Source organism: Equus asinus, chromosome 6, assembly GCF_041296235.1.
Source record: "Equus asinus isolate D_3611 breed Donkey chromosome 6, EquAss-T2T_v2, whole genome shotgun sequence".
Classification (NCBI taxonomy): Eukaryota; Metazoa; Chordata; class Mammalia; order Perissodactyla; family Equidae; genus Equus; species Equus asinus.
The window spans coordinates 6027358-6052501 of NC_091795.1; the positions used below are offsets into that span (position 1 = coordinate 6027358).

At 37.9% G+C, this 25144-nt stretch overlaps 1 protein-coding gene across 12 annotated transcripts in view; it reads right to left on the reverse strand.

Moving 5' to 3' along the window:
- Positions 1-2719: 2719 nt before the first annotated feature.
- The window catches only part of LIMS1 (LIM zinc finger domain containing 1), a 158399-nt gene continuing 135974 nt past the window's right edge, over positions 2720-25144 (reverse strand). For 6 of the 12 annotated variants that reach the window (XM_044773123.2, XM_070511511.1, XM_044773124.2 and 3 more), the window contains exons 3-11: positions 14601-14667; positions 13640-13760; positions 13014-13163; positions 11012-11162; positions 10418-10510; positions 9626-9674; positions 7953-8028; positions 7570-7762; positions 2720-5453 (exon numbers count right to left, since the gene is read on the reverse strand). In XM_044773123.2, the coding sequence (XP_044629058.1) occupies positions 7615-7762; positions 7953-8028; positions 9626-9674; positions 10418-10510; positions 11012-11162; positions 13014-13163; positions 13640-13760; positions 14601-14667 (855 nt within the window). In that variant the 3' untranslated portion in view covers positions 2720-5453; positions 7570-7614. Of the gene's footprint in view, positions 5454-7568; positions 7763-7952; positions 8029-9625; positions 9675-10417; positions 10511-11011; positions 11163-13013; positions 13164-13639; positions 13761-14600; positions 14668-25144 lie in introns of those variants that run through there. The other 6 variants (XM_070511510.1, XM_070511512.1, XM_070511508.1 and 3 more) reach the window with 2 other exon arrangements.

A 25144-nucleotide genomic window follows, 5' to 3' on the forward strand; every position in this document is an offset into this window, starting at 1 on the left:
TCCGTCAGCCATGCAGTAATCACTGAGCTCCTGCTGGGCACTGGGCATGGCATGGAGGATACAAAGATAAAAACACCAGTCCTTCCCTCCAGGAGCCAACCTTCTGGTGGGAACATAAACCAATACATACGGTAGTGCACATCACAGCTACTGAAACAGAGAATGTGAACACAGAACTAGGGGAGAAAAGAAGAGGGACTAGTTTTGCTTGAAGGAGACAAGAAAGATTTGAAAAATGGGGTGAAATTTGAGCTGAGTCTCAAAAGTGAGAAGACTACCTTTATTACAGGAGGGCTGGTCAAGATCTGGGAAAGACAATAAATTCTATGTGGAAAGGGCACTGGCCATTGGGAGAAAAATACACTTAATAATAGGTTGGGACCCGCCTATGAAAGTCCTTGATGCTATAAGAGAGTTGGGACTTTATCCTGCTTGTTTCAGTAAGCCAAATGGAGGTTAATAAGCAAGGGAGAGTTGATTGATGGTTGCTTGGAAGTCAGAGCAGAGTGAGGATAGCATAGAGGCAGGCAGGGGCTGTAAATCAGGAGAAGAGAGCTTTCTGGGACCTTTCTACAGTTGAAGGGATGGATTTTGGAGTACTTAGATGTGGAGAGAGGTGGAGGTTGTAGGGAGGGAAGAATAGAAGACAACTTGATATTAGTCTGGAAGTCTAGATAGATGGTGATGCCACTACAAGAAATGGATAAATGGAGAAACAGGAAATGAAAGAGGGCCTGGGCCGCCCATCTCCTGGCCTCCTCCCCTGCCTGGCTAACTTGTATCCTCCTTTCAAGATGCTTTCAAGGCTCCTAGGAAGCCTTCCCTCCTCCTCCGCTGAGGGTGCTGCTGTTGTGACCTTGCAAAACCCTATGCCCACCCCATCACAATACTTCTCACACTGTGTTGTAATTACCTGTCTCTCCTACTTGGGCAGGAGGAAACCAAAGCTATGCAACTGCCAGGAAAGAAAAAGGAGTACCAGATTCAGATCAGAGCCCCGGGAATGTCCATATTTGAGGAGGATGAAGAGCCAAGGAAGGATGGAGCACTGGAAGAGAAACGCCCCCTGACAGCCCTGGGAGTGAGCATCACCTTCCCAACACACCTCACACAGTGCCTCAGGATTTGCTGAATGATGTAGTAAGTAAGATATGTATCTCCTTTGTTAAGAACTGAGAAATATCAGAATTTATGTTGAATAATGGGAAGAATCCACCACCATTCTATATGGTTCTAAGATTTGGCTTATACATAGTAACCAGATCCTTTTCTCATTTTCTTTTCTTCATATATATGAATGTTTCCATTATACATTCAAGAATATTTGAATTTTCTCTCACACTCATGCATACACACATATATATATCTTACACACACCCCTCCCCCACAAGTAACAGAGGAGAAACATTTATAAACTTGGAATCACAGGAACTACTTGGGTTCAGATTCTGGATGTGCCACTTTTTTTTTTTAAAGATTGGCACCTGAGCTAACAACTGTTGCCAATCTTTTTTTTTTTTTTTTCTGCTTTCTCTCTCCAAATCCCCCCGGGTACATAGTTGTACAGCTTAGTTCCAGGTCCTTCTAGTTGTGGCATGTGGGACGTCGCCTTAACGTGGCCTAACAAGTGGTGCCATGTCTGCGCCCAGGATCCAAACCACTGAAACCCTGGGCCGCCGCAGTGGAGTGCACGAACTTAACCACTCGGCCACGGGGCCGGCCCTGGATATGCCACTTTTAAGTTGTGCAACTTCAAGGACCTATTTAACAGTACTATGCAATTCCTCTGCTGTAAAGTGGGAAGAATTTTAAGTAACCCATATGGTTGCAAGGATTAAATAAGATAGTATTTGTGGAAACTGCCTTGTGAATTTTATATAGAGAATATTTAATAAGATATTTTTACATGGATTTAGATATAATACTACTTAAATTATGTTCCAAAAAAAACTACATATAGTAAAAGTTTAAAATGGCTTTTCCCTCCAACGTGGATTTTTAAAAATTGAGGTATAACTGACATATAACATTAGTTTCAGAGGTACATGATTCAATTATCTGTATATATTGTAAAATGACCACAATGAGTTTAGTTAACATCCATCACCAAAAAAGTACAAAAAAATTTTCTTGTGATAAGAACTTTTAAGATCTACTATCTTAGCAACTTTCAAATATGCAATACAGTATTACTAACTCTAGTCTCCATGCTGTCTACTATATCCCCATGACTTATTTATTTTATAACTGAAAGTTTGTACCTTTTGGTCCCCTTTACCCACACACCCTGCCTCTGGCAAACACCCATCTGTTCTCTGTATCTATGAGCTTGTTTTTTTGTGTTTTAGATTCCACATATAAGTGAGATCATACAGTATTTGTATTTCTCTGTGTGACTTACTTCCTTTAGCATAACGCCCTCAAAGTCCACCCATGTTGTTGCAAATGGCAAGATTTCCTTCTTTTTTATGGCTGAAAAGTATTCCATTGTGTGTATGTGTATATGTGTGTGTGTACACATATATATGAAATAAAATATGGCGTGTCTATGTATATATATACACACATATACACACACACACATATACCACATTTTCTTTATCCATGCATCCATTGATGGACACTTAGGTTGCTTCCAAAATGGCTGTCTTAAGCACTAGTCCTATCTTCTCATAGTTCTATGTCTCAAAGCCATTCAAAATAAACAATGCACAGTAAGTTATTGTTAATAATTATGAACATTTATTAAGCACCAAGAGTATACTGCAGTGGTTGCTATATAAAAACATAATTATCATATAGTGTCCCTGCCATTGAGCTTACAATCTATAATGAAATACAACAAGAATGCTGTAAGCCTACCTCAAAATTTCCTTAACTTAGAAACGGCCATTTTGGCGAATAAATGAGACAAAATGACCCATCATTTCAGGTACAATGTTAATAAGGCTTCTGAACATGACCCAAAGAATGTTTGACTTGTACTGAGCCATTTTTCTCAATTATATTAGGCTTGGTAAGAAGAAGAGCACTTTGACATTTGGTGAGAACAATTAATTATTTCAAATTGCCTTGTGGACTTTGAGATACTCAGTAGCCTGAGTTTTCCACAGCCAGGGAAAGTCCCATGAAAAGTATTATCGACTAATCCAAGTTTGTCTTCGGTCCCACCTACATTTCCACTTCTTCCTCCTTTCCCACATGTCAGGGCTCCAGTGGTACCCTAGCAAGGAAGAAAGTACTATATGTAGCTATAAAACACCCTAAAGTAGTAGAGGCTTAACAAGTTGAACTTCCAGGAAATAGTAATTCATTTTTAAAGAGATGAGTTACAAAGACAACAGTGGGACCTCTGGCCACAGGAGAAGCCTGGCTACGTAAGATACGTAAACAAAGCAGCTGAGCTCAGTCCCGGTCTCTTCCAAGTAATTTAGAATATAGGTAAATGGTTGCTTTTCTGCTCTGTGTTTCTGCTGTAGGAGTATTTAAGAATTTAGCATCAAGACCCTATACTGCTGACTTTGTACTATTTTGCCTATATCCATAGTATAATATTTAATAAATACTTTTAAGATTTTCATTGCTGGTCATATATTAGCTGAAAAAGGCACACTGAAGAGATTTTGATTCTTACTGTCAAATGCAAAGACTGTTTTAGACTTCTGAGCACATACAGTCTCAAACTATATATAGTGATTATTTTCAATCATTGATAATTCTTCGAAGTCTAAAAGAACACTAAAAAATAGAGTAATTGGTTATAAGTTATCTGAAAACTGAAATAGAATTTACTCTGTAAAGTACATGCACAAACTTTTTAAAAATACATGCATACAAATATTTTAATGACAGAGTGGTTAGCATCCTGAGATTTTTTTTCCAGCAATTTTTGGAAAAACCAATAATTTTTTCCCTTAGAAGTCCATCTTGGCAACTTCCTTTTAAATGATAACATAGCAGCAGCAACATTTAAAAAACGTTCACAAAATTTGCTTTGCATACAAGTTTATCGAGAAAGCATGGTCCAGAAACTTCAGGAAAAAACTTTTTATAAAGTAGAATAATTCACTACTTTTGACGTAAAATTGACACTTACACCTTCACTTTCCAATTTAAAAGTGTCATTTATAGTACTTATACTACTTATAGTAAATGAAATCTAATTAACTATGAGATTTGAAATGAAAACCTTGAAACACATACCAACATCATTCTCTTCTAATAAGATAACAGAAATTAATTTCAATGTTTCCTCAAAATAGGAGAAAAAATTAAAAAAGAAATAAACATAGCTATGGTAAATGAATTTGGGTTTACAAATTTCAATCAACACACTTATTTTTAGTTAGTATTGCATGGAATAGCTACAATTCCTGATTAAAGTATGTGTTTTTCTAAGGCAAGGCAAGTCTGATTATGGATATAGCATGGATATTAGCACAGCTATAAAGGCAATATGACCAATACATATACATTCACTTTTTTTAAGTGATATATTCCAAGCTACATAAAATTTAGTTTCATGTCCTATTCTAAGACTCTATCTTTGACTTATTAGAAGCATGATTGCCGTAATACATTAAAAAATACTTCATTTTTCCAATATTGTAAAGTATACTGTATTTTCAAATACCTAGTATAAATTTTTTTGCACAAAATTTAAAAAGACATACTATTAGCTAGCTATAACTACTGCGTTAAGTAATTGTATGAAGGAAGAAGTTCACAAGGAGAACAAAGTATAAAACTAAGCATAATAATTATTGCATTTAACAAAAAAAATCAAGTAGTTCTGAATACACTTACTTCTTGTCTTAATAATGTGTATATTCATTTTATAGCTACTAGTTTGATAAACATGTTAAAATTCTGAAAGATTTATTTTTATTGGTTGGTAATTTTTCTTCCCTGTATCCTCCCCAACAGGAGTTGGCATTAACTTTCTTTTGAATACAAAGTAAAATAATGTGTATAATTTTCATCTGAGTCACATAAAAGCTGACTCTTTTTATTTTAAAAAGTTATATTTAATTTTTTGGACCTTAATTAAAATTTAACATTTAACCCATGTGTTTTTTGCTATTAGGTATAGTCTACATTTCAACAAATTGATAAAAGTTATTAACAAAGGCAAATCTTGATTTCATTTGTATTTTAAATATGATTACACAAACTTTTATTCTTTTTTAACGAGAAAAAGGAGATGAAGAAAACCATTCATATAGGTCCTCTGCACTCTCAACTGTTTTGAGATACAGCTTTAAAAAGGGTGGATGGAGTCAAGTAATGTTGGTAATCTCTTATCTTTGCATAGAAGAGAAAAATAAAATAAAGGAAGTTATTTCCTTCCTAAGGTCTCAGCTAGTTTCTTAAGTCTTTTCTTCAACTCCAATGGAAATTTCTCATAGCACTTCTTACAGACTGGCTTCATGTCAAACTCCACAAATTTATTCCTAAAAATAATAATAAAAAAAGAAATTAACGGAAATATATTCAACAAAGACATATAAATAAAATGAAGTAATTTTATTGAAATAAATTAAGATACTATTTGATAACATCTATATTCATGTTAGCAAAAAACTATAATTTTAATCTCAATTCTCGTCATTATGGTAGATGTGAAAACTTAATAATAATATCATTTGAAAAAAATTATACTTATAAATTGATCCTATACATCTCCCTATGTAATACAGAATATATATTACATCTGGACTAAGTGCCAAGTATACAGGAAGTCTAATGTAAATATAATTTAGGTAAATAAAGTCAATCACATTTTAAAGTACCATGAGAACATTTTAAAGAATAGTTATTTAAAGCAAAAACATTGTACTTCTGTAATTTGAATGATCCTCTCTTTACTGAAGACAAAATAATCTTTCTTAGTATTTTAAATTAGGTAGCTATGAGGTTTCTTCTTTCCTGGCATAAAATGGTTTGCTTCCCACACCCAACAAAAAAAATCACCTTAAAAAGAAAACTCCTAAATCATAATGGGTTATTTTTGTTGGTAGATAGAACAGAGTTTCTAATCACTCTTAAAGAACACAAATGAACCAGACTGTGGTTCCATTTTGTGGATGGTAGCTGTATGGAGAACTCAGTTCTTCATTTTAGGAGCTAGAGCAATACACATTATCAATTTATTGTCAAACAGTTCTGGAGAGGATAAGTTTTCTGATGGTCTCCTAACTATTTGTAATGCATTTAGAATTGGAAATTACAATAGCTTATTACTGAAATCTAGCATCCTTAATTGTGAATTAAGTAAATACATAACTTTAGAACATGTTCATTTTTTGTGAAATTATATTTAGGAAGCATTGTGGAACAAGTCTGGTGGTACACTGTCATGACAAATGATTAAATCTGCTGATATAATTTTAAAAAACAACGTTAATAACAAAGTTAATTCCTGACCACATATTTAAAATGAAAAATCTTTTATTTTAAAGCACCACATGAGAATTTTCCAGCTGTTTTTCACAGAGATCCTAATGCTGATAGTAATTGAAATGATGTTAAATTTCAATTGGCAGTTTGATTTCAATAGTACTAGTGAGTTAAAAATTTCTCCTGAAGTCTTCTTAGAACAAAAGCTATTAAAACTGCCGCATTTTTTTATGAAAGAAATAAATCATCGCTGCTCTCAGAGATGCATATTACTGCTAAGCAAACCTTCCATTGTTTTAATTTTATGTTTGAATTTTAATTCCTCTTTATAGAAGGAAATGACAACTGAAACACTAAAAGATGTTTAGAGCTTAGAACACAATGGTAACCGTGAAGGAAAAATAGGACAATCACGCTAGCAATTCAACAGAATTTCAAAGATTGAAATATTTCCCATAAAAATCAGAAATAAAATAGTTTGAAAACACCACGAAAATGAATTCATAAACAGTAGCACATGCGCACTGTGTGAAAGCACATACCCACCCACCAAGACAGCTGGCATCTTACTGCGCATGCTGGACGGTCTTTACTTAGTTACGAAAATGAATTCATAGACAGTAGCACATGCGCACTGTGTGAAAGCACATATCCACCCACCAAGACAGCTGGCATCTTACTGCGCATGCTGGACGGTCTTTACTTAGTTACGAAACACACTGAAAGGGTATAATTCAATATAGAGCTTAGAACATGCAACGCTGGAATCTATCAAGTAAACTGTTTTTGGCAAAGAAACCAAAAACCAGGATTTTAAAAGCTGCAATTATCAGAGAAAAATACTTTAAAACTTTTCCCAGTATCTATTAAGAGACTGGAATTCTCCCCTTGGAATCCATTAAAAAAAAAGAAAGAAATCTATACCATATTGTGTTTCAAGAAAAGAGATGAAGGAGTCTATAGATTAAGGGAAACAAGTAAAGTACAAGCCTGTATTAAGTGTGGACTTTATTAATTTAAACTTTGTAATTTTAATAATTATGCAAAAGGACCAACTCTACACAGGGCGAATACTTGTATTTCAATCTCTGACAGCTACAAATACATGCCAAAAAGAAACAAAAAAAGCAAAAGATAAAAACAGAAAAAAACATATTCTGCAGGACTAACCAAAGAAGAAAGCAGTGAAAATGATGATAGAAGGGACAGAAAAGTTTACAAACAGACTGGCTTTTTCTTTTTCTGCTTGTCCTTATCCTTTGCTTCTCTCTCCCGTTTGGCAAGTCGCCTCTTAAATTCTTCTGGCATTTTCTCATAACAGTGTTTGCAGACTGGTTTTAGATCAATTTCAACAAATTTATCCCTTTAAGCAGGACAAAGAAGGAACAGAAGAAAGAACAGGGAACAATTAAAGGAAGAACCTTTACTTTTAGAAGACCTGAACAGAAAGAAATAAGGAATCAAATTCTTTTTAAACTCTACAAATATTTTAAAAAATGTTACCCCAAAGTTATCAGACTTAGGATTCACACTTGACCAAACTGTAGACTTACTTGAGTGTTAATTTAGTGTTGCAGGTGGAACAGGCAAAACAGTTCACGCACCAGGCCTTATTAAGGGCAGAGACCACTAGAGAAAGGAGACGGATGTCTGGTCACATACACTGGTATGGGAAGTTGGGAGGTTAAATTTCCAACTATAAAACAGAATTAAGGCTATTTCCATGACACCTGGAAGAGGTTCTCAAGAAGTTTTCTTGTAAAAGAATCACATAGCTAAAAATCTCAGTGCCATTAATTAATGTTTACTGAATCAATGAATTCTATTAATTTACTTATAAGGCTATTTTTTCACATTATTAAAAAACATACAAACCGAGCATGTAATTTATGTCTTCTGTGACTGCAGCCTTCACCTGAGGGAAGATTATTATTGATTTTTTTTTTTTGAGGAAGATTAGCCCTGAGCTTACATCTGCAGCCAATCCTCCTCTTTTTGCTGAGGAATACTGGCCCTGAGCTAACACCTGTGCCCATCTTCCTCTACTTTATATGTGGAATGCCTGCCACAGGATGGCTTGCCAAGTGGTGCCATGTCCACACCCGGGATCCAAACTGGTGAACCCCGGGCCGCCGAAGCAGAACATGTGAACTCAACCGCTGTGCCACCAGGCCGGCCCCTATCATTCCCTTTTTCAGACTGTATTTATAGTTACATTGTTTTCCTTTCCTGAGTATCCTGTGAGGCATATCAATGGTATGTATGTACCACGTCTTCACACCAAAGCCCACGTCCTCACGCCGTGGATGAAGCGGGTATATCTAAACTGTATTAGGTCACTCGGATGAACTTTGCTGGCACAGTGCTTGCCTCCCAGTGCACTCTCCACTACTTTTCTGTCCCTACTGCCACTGGGCCAACGAAGAAATATGAACCAGATAAGTAATTAAAAAGAAATTCAGACATTAACTTACTCATCTGTAGAAATCTTTCCTCGAAAGCTGACAACAAGAAAAGAGCGTCCTTCAGCAGCTTATCTCACCTAGCACTGTCTCACGGAGGAGGGAGCTACGTTTTATTTTCAATGGCACTAAAGATTGCATTCCTAACTAATCTTTTTGCAAACTGCATATAGGCAGTGTTTCAAAGTATTTCCTGAGTTAGGTTCTCTGCTGAGAACCATAAAGCATGCTGACAACAGGAATGTTTAAAACTTTGCCAGATAGTTTCTGGCAGAACTGTGCTAGTGACTATTAGCAAACACAGCTGCTTCCTTTCTGTTCCAGTCAATCAGCCTTGCCTAATTACCACAGCACAGGCTGGTCAGTCCTAGAAACGTCTACACATAACTGCCAGGTTTTAGCATCTGCAGGGCTAAAGTGACTCTTCCTAATGACCACGGCAGATTAAACTGTTCCTAATAAACACTGCGCTACAGCACCCAAGTTGTATAATTCCAGGGAATGGAAACAGAAACAGATCTCAGGGCTGGCCACGAACAGTTCCCACAATTCCTACTGGAACAACCCTCGGCCCTGGCCTAAAGTATTGCCATAAATGAGTAACAAATCCAACTCGTATGATATTATCATCTTACTGCTATAGATTACAGATTACTTGGGAAACATGCAACCCCTTGGGAAATTGTCCACTTCTTTCAATTTTCACATTGCCCAAGTGATTTTGTGTCAAAATGATGCCATATAAAATTCCTACAGATCCTTACCATCACCTTCTATAACACGGTTGCAGTGGAAACAAACATCACCAAATAGCTGAAAATGAAAACAAGTGGTAAAAATTCAAGATGTTTTAGAACACCAAACATTTAATATAATTTCAGTTCTTTCTACCACTGAAAAACAAATAGCTGGCTACTTATATCTAGAATTTACCATTACTAGAGAAAATTAGTAAAAGTTTATTGACGAGTTTTTACTTCTTAGAATGAAAATACTTTACTTTTCATCACTATCAAAAACAAAAAAGGACTCTGGAAATGTTCCAGATTTCAAGAGGCTAATGGAACATGACAGCTCTAGACTGGGTCCTGTATGGGAGTGGAAAACAATGCTAAAAGGACATTAAAGTATGGTATCAATATTGATAACCATGGTTACAGAAGAGATTTCCAAATTCTTGGGAACATACTTTGAAATATTTAGGGGTAAAGGATCATGATGAACTTATCATCAAATGCTTCAGGAAGGAATATGTGTTTGTGTAGATATATATATTTGTATACAAAGATATGTGCATTTAGACGTGTGTGTTTTTACAAAGTAAGCACATGCAAATGATAAAGCACATAGTGAACCTGAGTAAAAGGTATATACGTATTTTTTATGGTTTTATTTTATAATCTTTCTGTGAGTCTAAAATTATTTCCCAAATAAAAAGTTAAAAAGAAATCTTTATAGTCCTATGTACATTTTCCAAGAGATTTCCTTGTAGCTAAAATACTCATAAGCCCAAATTAATAAAAATATATCTCGCATCCAATAAGTACAATCCATACCTGGTTATAGTGGGTTTCACAATATGCCAGGCCCTTCCTTTCATAATGGCGATGTCCAAGAAATGGTTTTTCACACTTGGCACAAACAAAATGCTGAAAAAAAATGCTATAAATCATTTTTGAATTGCCATATTTTATTTATTTAATGAAGTAAAACTTGAAAGTTAAACTATCCTCAGAGAAGAGAAATGAACGTTTGAGGCAGTTATTTCATTTGGCCATAGGTAACCCTGCAGTACTGTCATCTTAATTCAGGTGTTTTGAGTCTTTGGCAGGTTACTTTAAGACTCAGCCTATTCAAACAAACAGAATGAGAAAGAGGTGAACATGTTAGTAGCATCCATGAAGGAGGGGCTGCTGGTAGACATGGACCATGACACTTCTTGCCTCAAGGATTTAAGAACGAAAGAGCACATCCTGTATCCTGACTGAGAAATCACAAAAGCAATGTGTATACTATATTCTTAATTTTCTACAAAGTCAGTTGTCTTTAAAATGTCCATATTTAATCTTCAGAATCTCCTAATCTTGCAAGCACATCTGAACCATGGAAATTCAAAAGTACTGGTTAGCCCTCCACCATTGAGAACTCACCTCCACGTGCCATTGCTTGCCCATGGCGTTGACCACACGCCCTTCAATGGGCCGTCGACAAGCGCCGCAGATGGGGACCCCCATTTTATCATGGCACGGCAGGCAGTACAGTTCTCCTTTCAGCTCCCGGGCATCAGCAGTCAGCTCCTTCCTGTCCATGAGGAAGATACCAACTCAATGATACCAGCAAGAGAGAGAATAACAGGCAACCAATGTGGCCAACACACTTTTTAGAAGGTTTTTGAAGACAGCACTTTAACAACCCCTATAACTTCTTTTTACCCCCTTAATGGTGATCAGAGTAACCTCAATTAATAGGCTTGAATGTTTCAGATTCCTATCAAAACATCAATATCATAGAATAATGATAAAATGTTTGAGTAAGTCAGATACATACCAATACACTGGTCATATTTATGATTTCCTTGTCTATTATCACATTGCAGTCCATTTGTCCTCCTCTTTTTTTTTTTGAGGAAGATTAGCCCTGAGCTAACATCTGTTGCCAATCCTCCTCTTTTTGCTGAGGAAGCCTGGCCCTGAGCTAACATCGTGCCCATCTTCTACTTTCTGTGTGGGATGCCTACCACAGCATGGTGTGCCAAGCGGTGCCCTGTCCGCACCCGGGATCCAAACCGGCGAACCCCGGGCCACTGAAGTGGAACGTGTACACTTAACCACTGCGCCACCGGGCCAGCCATTTGTCTTCCTTAAAAAGCTAGAGGAGAATAATCACAGTCCTGAGGACAGACTCAGTGATGTTATCGTTCCAAAATAACTAAGGAGTCAGGAGAGCGGTTCCATTTACTAACAATTAAACTGTCACAAGCTGTTAAGAATAGTTATAGGTTAACAGAAAATAAACAAATGAAATGTCCAGAATTTTCCTTCTCTAAATGCTTAAGTCCAGTCTAATAAGGCTATTTCCAGTCTCCTGTGTCAATAAACATTTGGCCAGAGAAGGCCCCAGTTAGCCAAATGGACTTGTTTGAATTTCATCTGTTTAAACAATTCTTTAGAAGTGCTAATGGAAAATGAGCAGAGAAAAATCCCACCAGAGGAAAGATAGGAAGAAAATGAGAAAAGTCACAAACCAATAATCACAAAAAAGATGAAGTGCCTGTGCTTACATCCCGAAGCTGGTTTCTTAATCTCCAGCCGACCCTCCCTTTCCCCTCCCACTAGAATTTAGCATGTAAGTTCATACTGATTACAGTAAAGTACTTTCTTTCTATTAAATTTTCATACTAGATAGCAAATTCGGAAAATCATGGCTAATAATTTATCGTGAGTTTCTGAAGAAAAAAATAATCCCCTTAGATGTAAATAAAGCAAAATTAAATAAACATAATTAAGATAACATCCTAATGATTAAGACTGTTAAAGTTATGTATGTACAGAGATAAAACTTTTTAAAGTTTTTTTATCCTGTATTAAAAAAAACCTAGTGATCGAAAACAGTTTTTGGGGGGCTGGCCTGGTGGCGTAGCAGTTAAGTTCACATGTTCTGCTTTGGCGGCCTGGGGTGCGCTGGTTCGGATCCCGGGTGCGGACGTGGCACCACTTGGCAAGCCATGCTGTGGTAGGCGTCCCACATACAAAGTGGAGGAAGATGGGCACGGATGTTAGCTCAGGGCCAGTCTTGCTCAGCAAAAAGAGGAGGAGTGGCTGCAGATGTTAGCTCAGGGCTAATCTTCCTCAAAAAACCCCCAAACAAACAGTTTTTGGGGTACTTGGGGACAATTTAATACGGACTGAATATTTAGAGGTATGTGTACGCGTGCATGCACACACACTCAAACCCAGCAACATGCTATTGGTGAAACTGAATGAAGGTGGTGGAGGTGTTCTTTATATTATTCTCTCAGCTTTCCTACAGGGTTACAATTTTCCAGATTCAAAGTTGGAGAAAAGCAATTTGGTTTGCCAGAGTAACAGAAATATAGTAAATGTGGTCTTTCATTTCCACTATTTGTGCAACATAAGGAAGAAAAGGCAATACCCGCAGTTGGCACAGTTGAAGTGGTCTGGATGGTAAGGGTCGTTCTTGAAGACCAGAGGCTGCTCCTCAATGATGGCATGGCACTTCTGGCAGATGTATTTTCCAAGACCTCGGGCTTTCTCACGATTATGACAGGGGCGACAAAGATGTCTAAACAGAGCCAAAACTTTTTTAGAAACTTAAATTTAAAATCCAAAGTTCTCTCTAATAATTAAAAAGAAATATGCTTCCCATATCTCTGAAAAGAAATTAAAGAAACCATTTCTTTAAAAATCACTGTGGACTTAGAGCAGAATCAAGCTCTTTACATGAAAACTACTATTTTTTACATGAAAAATTATTTATTCCAACCTAGAGAGTCTGACTGATTTTTAAGAAACTCCATTTTAAGTGCCTTCCCCTTTGACTGCCCAGGGACACACGCAGCAGCTGTGCCCTGATGCACAGAAAGTCTAGGGACCTCTCCTAACAGGCACCAGCCAAGTCAATACACTGCAGTCTTGAGTTCCTGGACCTTAAATTCAGTGTCCTAAAGCACCGCCTTATAGTCCCAAGGGACAACACACGTGACCTTGTAGTAGTCCAAGCTTATCCATCCACACCTGACAGGGATGAAGAACTCCTACCTCCCGGCATTCTTGACAAACCCAATGTCTGCCAGAACTTCCTGGCAGAGGTCACAGCGGAAGCACTCAGGATGCCAGCTGTTATTCATGGCTTTGATAACTCGGCCAATGATGAATTCACCTGTGGGAAGGTAACACACAAATGAGGTCCACTGTGGAATCTTATTGCTAAAAGCAGTAAGTAACAATACATTTAAACCTTTCTGCACAAATAGGGACTGTTACATATGTGTCTACATTACATACGCTCTAATGTATGTAAGTACTACGTTAGAAAAATGTTTTCTATTGCATTTGGGTCCTTGTTTTTGAATCTGTAGCCATATTTTTGAGCTGTCTTATCACATCTCTGAATCTGGCTTTCCTTTTTCAAACGACGTACTGGGCTCTCTTGAATGCTTTTTGGTTGTTTCTGGTCATTGTTGACAAAAAAAACTAAAATCCATAGCACGTTTTCTTGTAACCCATACTTAATTTCTCCTTCTATTAAACCTTTAAAACATCTAGTCAGTTTCTCCAGTCTCTGGAGACCTAGTAGAGCTGTTAGCAATCAATGAAGTGGCTACGATGCAAGCAAGTCCAGCACTTGTGTGACACACAAGCAACCCTGAAGCATCTTATGCACCTCACTGATGTCTTCCCTGTCTCTTTCCTGGCAAACCCAAAAGCAAGTAGCTAAAGGTTGCATTAAAGGGGAAAAGCACATTCCAAAACATCAGCTAATAGAAGTCCTAGTTAGTCCGAAATACCTTTATACTAGATGTCCTTAAATATCAATTCTCTCCAGGTTTTGATAGCCTTCCAATTTGTTATATATTAATAGTAGGGAAGAGGACTAATAAAGTACCTAAATGCTATTTATAATGAGCATCAAAACCCATTTTCTCTACTGACACTTTTGTAGTATTAAATAACAATTTTGAAACTTACTTTTTACATTGCGTTCAACAATAAAACTTACCACACTGATGACAGCAAGGAGCAAAAAGCATCTGAAAATCATGTTCACAGTACTTCCTTCCTTCGAACTGAAATAGAAAGTCTCATCAACTTGTAAATACAAAACAATCACAGGATGAATAGAATTATTCTATGGAGACATAGAGGAAAGATTTTGTTTTTAAAGATTTTATTTTTCCTTTTTCTCCTAAAGCCCCCTGGTACATAGTTGTGTATTTTTAGTTGTGCATCCTTCTAGTTGTGGCATGTGGGACGCCACCTCAGCATGGCCTAATGAGTGGTGCCATGTCTGTGCCCAGGATTTGAACTCGCGAAACCCTGGTGCACTGAAGCGGAGCTCGCAAACTTAACCACTCAGCCACGGGCCGGCCCTGGAAAGATGTTTTTGAACTAAGAGCTCTGTTCTAAGAATTTATAATTGTACTGAGATTTTTGAAAGTAGATATACTTTTGTACATTCCATACATCTACATGTGGGTACAGGAAACATACAATGAACAAGCTGAGACTAGAATAATATTATACCTCCAGAGTACGGTGACCTCACCTCTAACTATGCCTAGTTATTTTTCGGCTCACATCTTCTACCTTTAAGAGTTTGATGAAAGCTACAGACCCCTCTTCCCAGAAAATATGCACATATATACAAACTCCTCCCTGAAATCTTTTAGATTAATATCTAAAATATTTTACTGTAAGCTTAAACATTTACAAATGGTAAATATTCTAGCAAATTTTAAATTTAAACATTTTTAAATGGGGCAAAAACTCATTAAAAAATGAATATTTTTTTAACAGTTGGAAAATTTACATACTTCATTTCTCTCCTTGAACTCTTTCCATTTCATTTCCCCCAAAGTTTTATCCCAGTATAATATTTTTTATACTAAAACCTTTAACTGATCACCCTTCCCCACTTCTCTGCAATTGAAATATATATAACGAAACTTTAAAATTTGTTTTATTTTCTGAATCTATAAGGCTCTAAGGTTAACATTCTCTTTTTTTTAGATTGTTATCATTACAATGATTTACAAGTACACAAATGATCAAAACATCAATATGTTACAAATGTTAAATTTTATTTTTTTTACTATTTAATTATACATTTGAAAAGTACATCTCAATGAGATGTGCAGGGCTCCTCTTTCCCTCACAGTTAGTTCACGCATCCACGGATAAATACGACTGACCACTAGAAGAGTCAGGGCTCAACATTAATACTAGAGTTATTTTCTATTTTAGGGGTTGATTTTACCCTTTCACAGAGATAAGTCATGGTAATTATATAATGATTCCCTTTGAATCTTTGAGCTCCTTATAAGCAATATGTCAAAAACCACATACTGTTTGCCTATCAAAATCCATTTTTAATGATGTATCAGTTGTCAACTGAATTTCCTCAGTTATGGAAATTAGCTGCAGATTTAGATCATTCAACTTATGGAACATACCCACTGTAGCTTAATTGGCAGACGAGTCAAAGCAGATTTATTTTGTGCCAGAAAGAGTCTTACTTCATTTTTAAATTCAAATGAATGAGCTCTAATATATTTAATAAATCTATACTTAAAGTTCCAAATAGGAAATAACAAATTAATATGCTATTACTCAATACTTTGTCATAATGCATTGTAATGTGTAGCCCAAAGTAGAAGTTATTTATGAAGTGAGGTATGTTCCTTTACTGAATATATGTTACATACACGTATAGAAATTTGATTTTAGCAGTGATTACAAAAAGAAGTCAAATCTAAAAACCCAGAAATAACTCCATTAATTTAGTTAGAAATGATCAACTTTCTCTCAGCCGCCCCAGTCTTACTCAGGGGTGAAGAATGCTCTGAGAACTGTTTGGCTCAATTGGCCATTTAAGTTTATCAGTAAGAGACTGGATAATAATGCAAATACATCGTAAAACCTTCATGAGGACAGGAGAATGTTTTGTGGACCATTTGTTTTGTGTGTGTGTGTGGCAAGTTTTAAGTTATTAGCTTTTAAAATTAGTACTTTTTAATGCAAACAACTTGACCAAAATCTGTCACAGAATTTTGAGACCCACTGAAACAAAGTTCAATGAGAAAAAAGGGAACGATTTTACTCTATTTAATGAAAGAGAAAGACACATATTGCTTAAAAACACTAAACGAAACCAGTCTAGCAGTTAGGATATATACTCTATTTGTTAGCAGAAGGCAGAAAAAATTAGGATTGGTTGTAATTTGAACAAGTCCTTTAAGATCTGATTCGGGGCTGGCCCGGTGGTGCAGTGGTTAAGTGTGCACGTTCGGCGGCCCGGGGTTTGCCAGTTCAAATCCCGGGTGCGGACATGGCACCACTTGTCAAGCCATGCTGTGGTAGGTGTCCCATGTATAAAGTAGAGGAAGATGGGCACGGATGTTAGCTCAGGGCCAGTCTTCCTCAGCAAAAAGAGGAGGATTGGCAGCAGTTAGCTCAGGGCTAATCTTCCTCAAAATAAAGGATGTGATTCAATTAGGCAGCATATTGTAGGAGTGAAGAACACAAACAGTGGATCCAGACTGCCGGAGTTTAAATCCTGGCTGAACCACTAACCGGCTGTGTGACTCTAGGCAAGCTGCTTAACCTCTCTGTGCCTCATGAGAGTCCACACTTATTCTGCTTTGGCTGTTTGTTCTAGCTTGTAACATATACGCCCCATGTTCACAGTTCCTACCACTGCTCTCTTTGCTTTGCTCTCACAGGACTGTCCCTTTAAAAAAATGAGTCTTTTTGAAATTAGGGAATGAAAAAGGCAAGGTCCTAAAAGGAGAACTGTTACAACTACTCCGACATCCCAAGTCCACCACAGAGCTGCAGACAGAACCTCCAACAGGCTTCCTAAGCCAGGCTTCATCCCTAACAAGAGAAGACACAGCACAGGGCAGACTAGGCGCCTGAAGGGCTTAAGGCCCCGACTGACGCCTTTTGATCGGTGTCCTGGAGCAAGTCATCATAGTAAGAGTTGAGATTCCTTTCTTCCAAAAAGCGGGAGAAGTGCGTGCTATTGTGAATAAAAGTATATCAGGCAAGCCAATTTTAGGAAGAAAAAGTCAGAAATTGAGTTCCTCGAAATGAGAATCTGAAGATTAGGAAATGGCATCCCTTGATACCGTCCACAGTGCCAATCTCTTCAGGCCCTGGGGTGCTCACCGAGCGTGAGGACTACTGCAAGTGGAGGGCTTCTGTTGCTCTGAGGAGCTGCCTCTTTGCTACAGTGTGTAGAAATGGCCAAACACAGTCATGGCTCAATTTCTGAGCCTAGGAGAAAGGCCACAAGTTGATCCCAAGTAAAACTCTAGGATGTAAAATGAGCAAAAATCAAAAATCATAAATTCAGAAGAATCAAACTTCCATTAAAACTGCCTTTCTAGGTAACGACACGTTACAACCCAAAATTGGTTTAAAATACAATAAGCCTATAAGAAATGTTCATGCTCCAAATTAGTAGTGTTTAAACAAAATGCCTAAGAATCCTGGGGCCCCACCACCTGCACAGGGAAGAGGGTTTGCTCAGTGTGGGAGAGGATGAACTGCAGCCCAGACTAGCTCTGCTTTTAACTGTTTTAGGTTTTTAGGTTTTGCAGTTCTGTAAAAATTCTCTTGCGGGGTGGGGGGAGAAGAATCCTGCTGCTTTAAAAAAAGCTCAGCATTAGAAACTCAGCTGATGGTCTCACTTCCAGTAAAGCGCAAATGTTGGAAACCCTCACTTGCCGATCTGTACTGGTTTGTCAGAAACTGCTTCCGGGCGAGTGGGTCAGCAGATAAGCACCTTCTCTAGTTGGATAGTTTCCTCCCGACCAGTCTTCCCTTCTCAGGTTTCAGCCTTCCTGAGTAATCAGGATTCCGTGTAAGAGGAAATGAGGGAAGAAATCTCTTTGTAAAACATCTTTCCACTAAATCACTCATCATAAATTGGTCTTTCCTGTTATGTATTTTGCGATAGAGAAAAAAGAACACATTTGGGAAATTCAAACTAAGAAGGAGAGAGAAAGAAATCTGAATTATCAACAAACACCTCACACTCTAAATGTGTATAGGCCAGGTTGAGGAAGGCTGCACACCAAGTCCCTGGTCCTTGGGTTAGTCCATCCCAGCTTGTAATATTTCTGGAATTATATCACTCTATAACTGTTGGTTCCATTTCGCTCCACAAGTATTTTCTTAGGGGAGAAATTAAGATAATCCTTTTACTGGAGATACTCTGAGATGTCACAAAGTTAGATTAGGAGCCACTACAGTGCCTCTATAAGTTGATGTGAGGGCCTCTGGGTTGAATGGGCATTTCCCCCTGGAAATGGCATTTAATCAGCCTTCTCATGCCACCAATGACCTGGTCATCTTACAAATATTTCTTCATGTGTACTGGAGGATGATTGGAGATACTGCTAATTTATGAAAACCAACAGATTTCACTTTGAAGGTTTAACTACAACACCAAATTTAAAGATCACTAATCATACGTAACCCATAAATTTGTAAAATCTCTCTAAATTTTCCTGGTCTGAAAATGAGAAAAGAACCATGATAGCTGTCTTCAAGTTCTATCTAAATCACTGTGAAGATTGTATTCACTCCTGGAACTAGGACATGGTGTGGTCTACACAGCATGCCATACATTGTAGACTTTCCATAAATATTCATTGATAATTGAATGAAACAGCAGTGACGCCATATACAAGAGAGCATGACCTACCAGATTTTTAAAATATCATTCCTAGGGCACCATTTCAGGTTCAGTGAGAGTCAGGGCATCACAGTGGAGAAGAACACAGCTTGTGGAGATGAGCAGGCCTGAGATAAAATCCTGATTTGACTACTTATCCACCAGTTAACTGTAGGCAAAGTCTCTGAGCCTCATCATGGCCATACATAAATTGGAAATAAAAATACCTAACTTGCAGGGTTTGTGTGAGAATCAAATGAAAGAAAAAGAATAAGAACAATTGTTTGTAAAACATCTAGTATAGTGCATAGCTCATAACACGGGTTTAATATTTAGGAATAAAAATATAACTCATAAATCTTCTAAAATTAGCAATTATAGGGCATTTATTGATGCATAAAGGACAACATTCCAGGCATCGTAAAGGAATGTGAAGTACCACAAGCCAGGTGGACCCCCACCTTTGAGAGACTCACAAGAAACCGGGAAGCAGCACCTCGACTTGTGGTGGTGGTGGAAAGGAACACCACTGGTATTGGTTTAACATGTTTGCATTGTTTCTATTAGGACCATGATCACTATCTTCTGATTTAAAAATGAATAATTTTTATAATCATTAATATTTAAAACTTATTTAAAATTAAAATGCAGAAGTATAACATTTGAATAGATAAAAATGAATTTCAGTTTGGGGAACCAGTTCTAATCAGCACACAGAAAACATATCTTGCCTTCTGCTAAATGAGGATGATATTTTCATTACAAATAGTTGAGTGATGAACTATCCAAGAGTGGTATACTTATTTTCCCTTGTGCCAATTTAAACAAGAAAATCTAAGCTTTCTTTAGGGTCCTTCTTAAGTGAACTCTTTCTAGAAATACTTTCTAATTAAATTTATGGCATAAAAATTAACTCTGACTACAGTCAAATTCTGAGACAGGACTGTAACGACTTTTGTTTCACATAGTCTAAGGCCTCAGTAACCCAGGGCACATGCCCATTTAGATCAGCTTCTATTACCACAGTGAAGTTCACTGCCTATTTGTGAAAAGATGCCCTCATTGTTTAGGGCTGTGGTTCTCAACCAGGGTGATTTTGCTCCTCAGGGGATATCTGGCAATGTATGGAGATATTTTTGGTTGTCACAACTGGGGATCTAGTGGGTAGAGACTAGAGATGTTACTAAACATCCTACAATGCACAGGACAGCCCCCACAACAAAGATCCAGCTCAAAACGTCAGTAGTGCTGAGGAGGAGGAGCCCTGGTTTAGAGTGCGTAAGCACTACTTTTCTCAAGTTGTACCCACTGGGAAGTGGAGGAAAAGAGTCGGCTAACTTACTGGGTAATGTACATGCTACCTTGATTCAAACTCATAACACTATGAGACATGTGTGATTCTCGCCTTGTTAGAGAAAACTCACATTCAGAAAGACTATATAACTTGCACCAAAACCAGTGGAACTGGGATTCAAACCCATGGCTGTCAGATCCCAAATCTGTACTTCTTCCTCTGTATCCACAACCTCTCAGGCATAGCAATAGAGAATACAACCTAGAATTCTTACATTATCTTGCGGGTTTCTATCAGAACTCAAAAATCATGGTTGAACAATAACCCTGGCTTCTCTGCCAACACAACATGTGACCTTTACTTCAGAATTGCTCACTTGAACAGGGATGAAGAGCTGATTTTATTGGACATGGAACAATGACATTATAGCCTGGTACTACTGGGTGCCTTTTTGACCACGTACCAATAAAATGAATCCACCCTCTATCCCCACTGTGCAAATCTGAGGAAAATGTCGAGGTCCGGCAAAGTCCTAATTATGGATACACACTTCCTAAGACATCTTAGGCTGCATAGTTTCATTGATGGCTTCTCTCAGTCAGCAAATACTCAGAGCACCCTCAAAAGGGAAGGCCCTACGCTGGGAGCTGCTGTAGATATACGTACTAACAGTGTGCAAAACCACCTCCTGATAATTTTCTAAAAACCAGTATTAGCCATTTATTAAGCTTTTCTCACATGCCAGGCACTGTGCTATAAAGCACTTTAAACACCATCTATTACAATTTTCAGTGGATTCTGGGGGGAAAATTCCGTCCTCAGGTAGATTTAACTTTTCCATATTACCAAGCACTTCATAAGACTGTGAAGTTTTTGTATCTAACTTTCAATGACTTGATCTTGGTCAGTCTAGTCTAATCCACTGTAGCACATTTCAGTTTGGGGAAGTTCCCTGAAGACTGCATCTATTTGGTTCATCATCCTACCCTAGAACATAACACGGTGCCTGGCACATTGTAACTGCCTAGCTAATATATCAATATTTGTTGAATGGATGGATAGGTCAATAAATGAATGAACAAACGTCACTCCCCCAATCTCAGGGAAGTCAGACCCCTGGAGCTCCTTAGTCTCCTCCACTCTGTGGAGGAGACTCAGTCTTGCCCCGTCTTGCATGACCTTGGTACTTTTGAAGGGTGCTGGTCAGGTGTTTTGCAGAGTGCTCCTCATTATGGGTTTGTCTCATGAGTAGACTGAGGTCATAGATTTGGGGGAAGACTACCACAGAGGTAATAATGTGCTCTATTTGTCGCAGCATCTTGGGAGTACATGACTTCTTACTGATGTTAACCTTGATTACTTGGTTAATATCTGCCAGGTTTCTCCACTGCAAAGTTAGTACTTTACCGCTGCTACATCCCTGTTAGAAGTGAGTCATTAAGTCCAGCCCATACTCAAGGGGAAGAGAATTATGCTCCTTTTCTTTTCTTTTGAATGTATGCTCTTGGAAATAGAATTTACAGTTATTTGAATCATTTAAACAAACTGGAGGGAGGAGAGCTTTTAATTCAAGAAATGATACTCCAATACCCAAAGTGAGTATATTAAGATCCCAACTTGATATAACATGTCACTCAATCACAGAACATTTTGGTAATGCCAGTATCCCCAAAATCACCTCTTAACTATGACTCCTCCATTGCCCCTTTTCCTCTAAAACACAAAAATTAGAAGTAACTTCATTCAGTGTCATATGTCTACAACTTACTTTCAAATTATTTGGCAAAAAATGGGTGTGGTGTGTATGTGAGATGCATAGGGTACACAATATTCATTATATTATTCTTTCAACTTTACTGTAGGTTTTAAATAAAAAGTAACTTCAGGGGCCGGCCTGGTGGCCGAGTGGTTAAGTTTGCGCGCTCTGCTTCAGCAGCCCAGGGTTTTGCCGTTCGGATCCTGAGCACAGACATGGCACTGCTCATCAGGCCATGCTGGGGCGGCGTCCCACATGCCACAACTAGAAGGACCCACAATGAAAATATACAATTATGTACTGGGGAGATTTGGGGAGAAAAAGCAAAAAAAAAAAAAAAAAGAAAGTAAGTTTATTCAACACCACTACATTGGCCTGAACCAACATATCAAGTCAGTGGACTACATATGGTACTGAAAAGACATCATGGCTCAGGAGTTCTACTCATGGTTGTATCCACAACTGAAATCTCCTGTTTCCACTTAAGAATGCATTTCTTTCATTCACCGCTCTGCATGCAGGCATGATAAAGCTTGGACAATGTTCATGAGATGAACAATAGGAATTGCGTAAAGAGTACCAAGATTTTGAAGTATAGCCTGCAAATGTTTATTTTAGAAAATGCCTGACCTAGTTCCTAGTTGGTATATTAGCAATGTATACTATGCAAGTACTGTATACATACCACTGTATTTATTAAGCATCTAATAGTCATCAAATACTGTAAAACAAGTCATAGAGGTAATGAATTAATTAGGACAGTCCTTGTACCTAAGGTATTCAAAGTTTGACGGGAAGAAGATAAACATATAAATAAATAGCTATACTAAAATGTGTAAATGCTCTCCATACTAAAGGTATAAACAAAGTGCTGTGTGGAATCAGAGAGGATAAGTGAAATGAAACAGATGGGATAGGCTGAAAGCACCACTAATGATGTCTTGTGTTAAGAAACACCTTGAGTAAAGTAGTCCTTACTGACGACAGAAGCTGCAGAGCATAAGAATCTTTAAGTTCTTCAGTGGTGATGGATTACAAGCTTAATGGCAACCCTTAAGTTCACTTTTTAAACCACATAATCTAGTGGGATTCAAATTCACCTTGAGTAAGGAGCCAATGTGGGTAATAATCCTGCTTGCTGCTAAATCACTCTTAAGGAGGTGCAGATGAGCCAGAAAGACCTGCGCTCAGTCAGCTCAGCTCAGACACCCATCCCAGTGAGTGGGCAGGAAACAACATCCAACTCTAACCTGTCTTCGTGGCTCAAGGGAATCATGTCCTGGCTCTCTGATCCAGAACATCAGGAAATTCCACAGTAAAGTGGATCCCATTTTCAGGGGCGAGTGAGTGCAGAGAACCCACCTGTAAGTCTTCACAGCTAGTTTTCTAGAGAAGAGAGTAGGGACTGTGGAAATGAGGGAAGGATGATGTTTTAATGACAAGACAAAATCAATATCAAAGATATAGAGTGGAAAAGACGCATTTGCTATTGTTACCAAGACTGAAGCACGTAAGTCATGTTTCAAATGGAAAGCAAACGAGGTAAGTTTTTGAGCTTCCTTTTCTGGAAAACAATTGATTGCTGGACATAACTGAAAATGCAGATTATTTCTTGGAAGTCTTGGATAGCTTTGTCTCTATATCATTCAACCAAAGGAAAAGCTGTATTCTCCACATGCAGGTTTACAAATCCCTGGCCTGAAAAAAGGGTTTTAATTGTAAATGTAGCTAAAAATAGCACTCTTCCTCAGGACCCAAGGGAGCTTAACTGGGCAACAGCCCATTACAGGCAGACCTCGGAGATACTGCAGGTTCTGTTCCAGAGCACCACAGTAAAGCGAATAACACAATAAAGCAAGTCACAAAAATTTCTTGGTTTCCCAGTGCATATAAAAGTTATGTTTACACTATACCGTAGTCTATTAACTGCGCAACAGCATTATGTCTAAAAAGAAATGTATACCTTAATTAAAATATACTTTATTGCTAAAAAATGTTGACCACCATCTGAGCCTTCAGCGAGTCATAACCTTTTTGCTGGTGGAGCCTCCTGCCTCGATGTTGATGGTGCTGACTGATCAGGGTGGTGGTTGCTGAAGGTGGGGGTGGCTTCGGCAAGTTCTTAACATAAGACAACAGTGAGGTTTGCCACACTGATTGACTCTGCTTCATGAACGATTTCTCTGTAGCATGCGATGCTGTTTGACAGCATTTTACCCACGGTAGAATTTCTTTCAAAATTGGAGTCAATCCTCTCAAACCCTGCTGCTGCTTTATCAACTGAGTTCATGTAAATTCTAAATCCTTTGTAGTTATTTCAACAATCTTCACACCATCTTCACCAGGAGTCAATTCCATCTCAGGAACCCACTTTCTTTGCTCACCCTTAAGAAGTAACTCCTCTTCTGTTAAGGTTTTCTCATGAGATGGCAGCAATCCAGTCACATCTTCAGGCTCCACTTCTAGTTCTAATTTTCTTGCTGTTTCCACTACATCTGCAGTTACTTCCTCTACTGAAGTCTTGAAACCTCAAAGTCATCCATGAAGGCTGGAATCATCTTCTTCCAAACTTCTGTTAATGTTGATATTTTGACCTCTTCCCGTGAATCACAAATGTTCTTAATGGCATCTAGAATGGTGAATCCTTTCAAGAAGGTGTTCAACTGACTTTGCCCAGGTCCATCAGAGGAATCACTACCAATGGCAGCTACAGGCTTATGAAAAGTTTTTTTCTTTTTTTTTTTTTGGTGAGGAAGATTGGCCCTGAGCTAACATCTGTTGCCAATCTTGCTCTTTTTTGCTTGAGAAAGA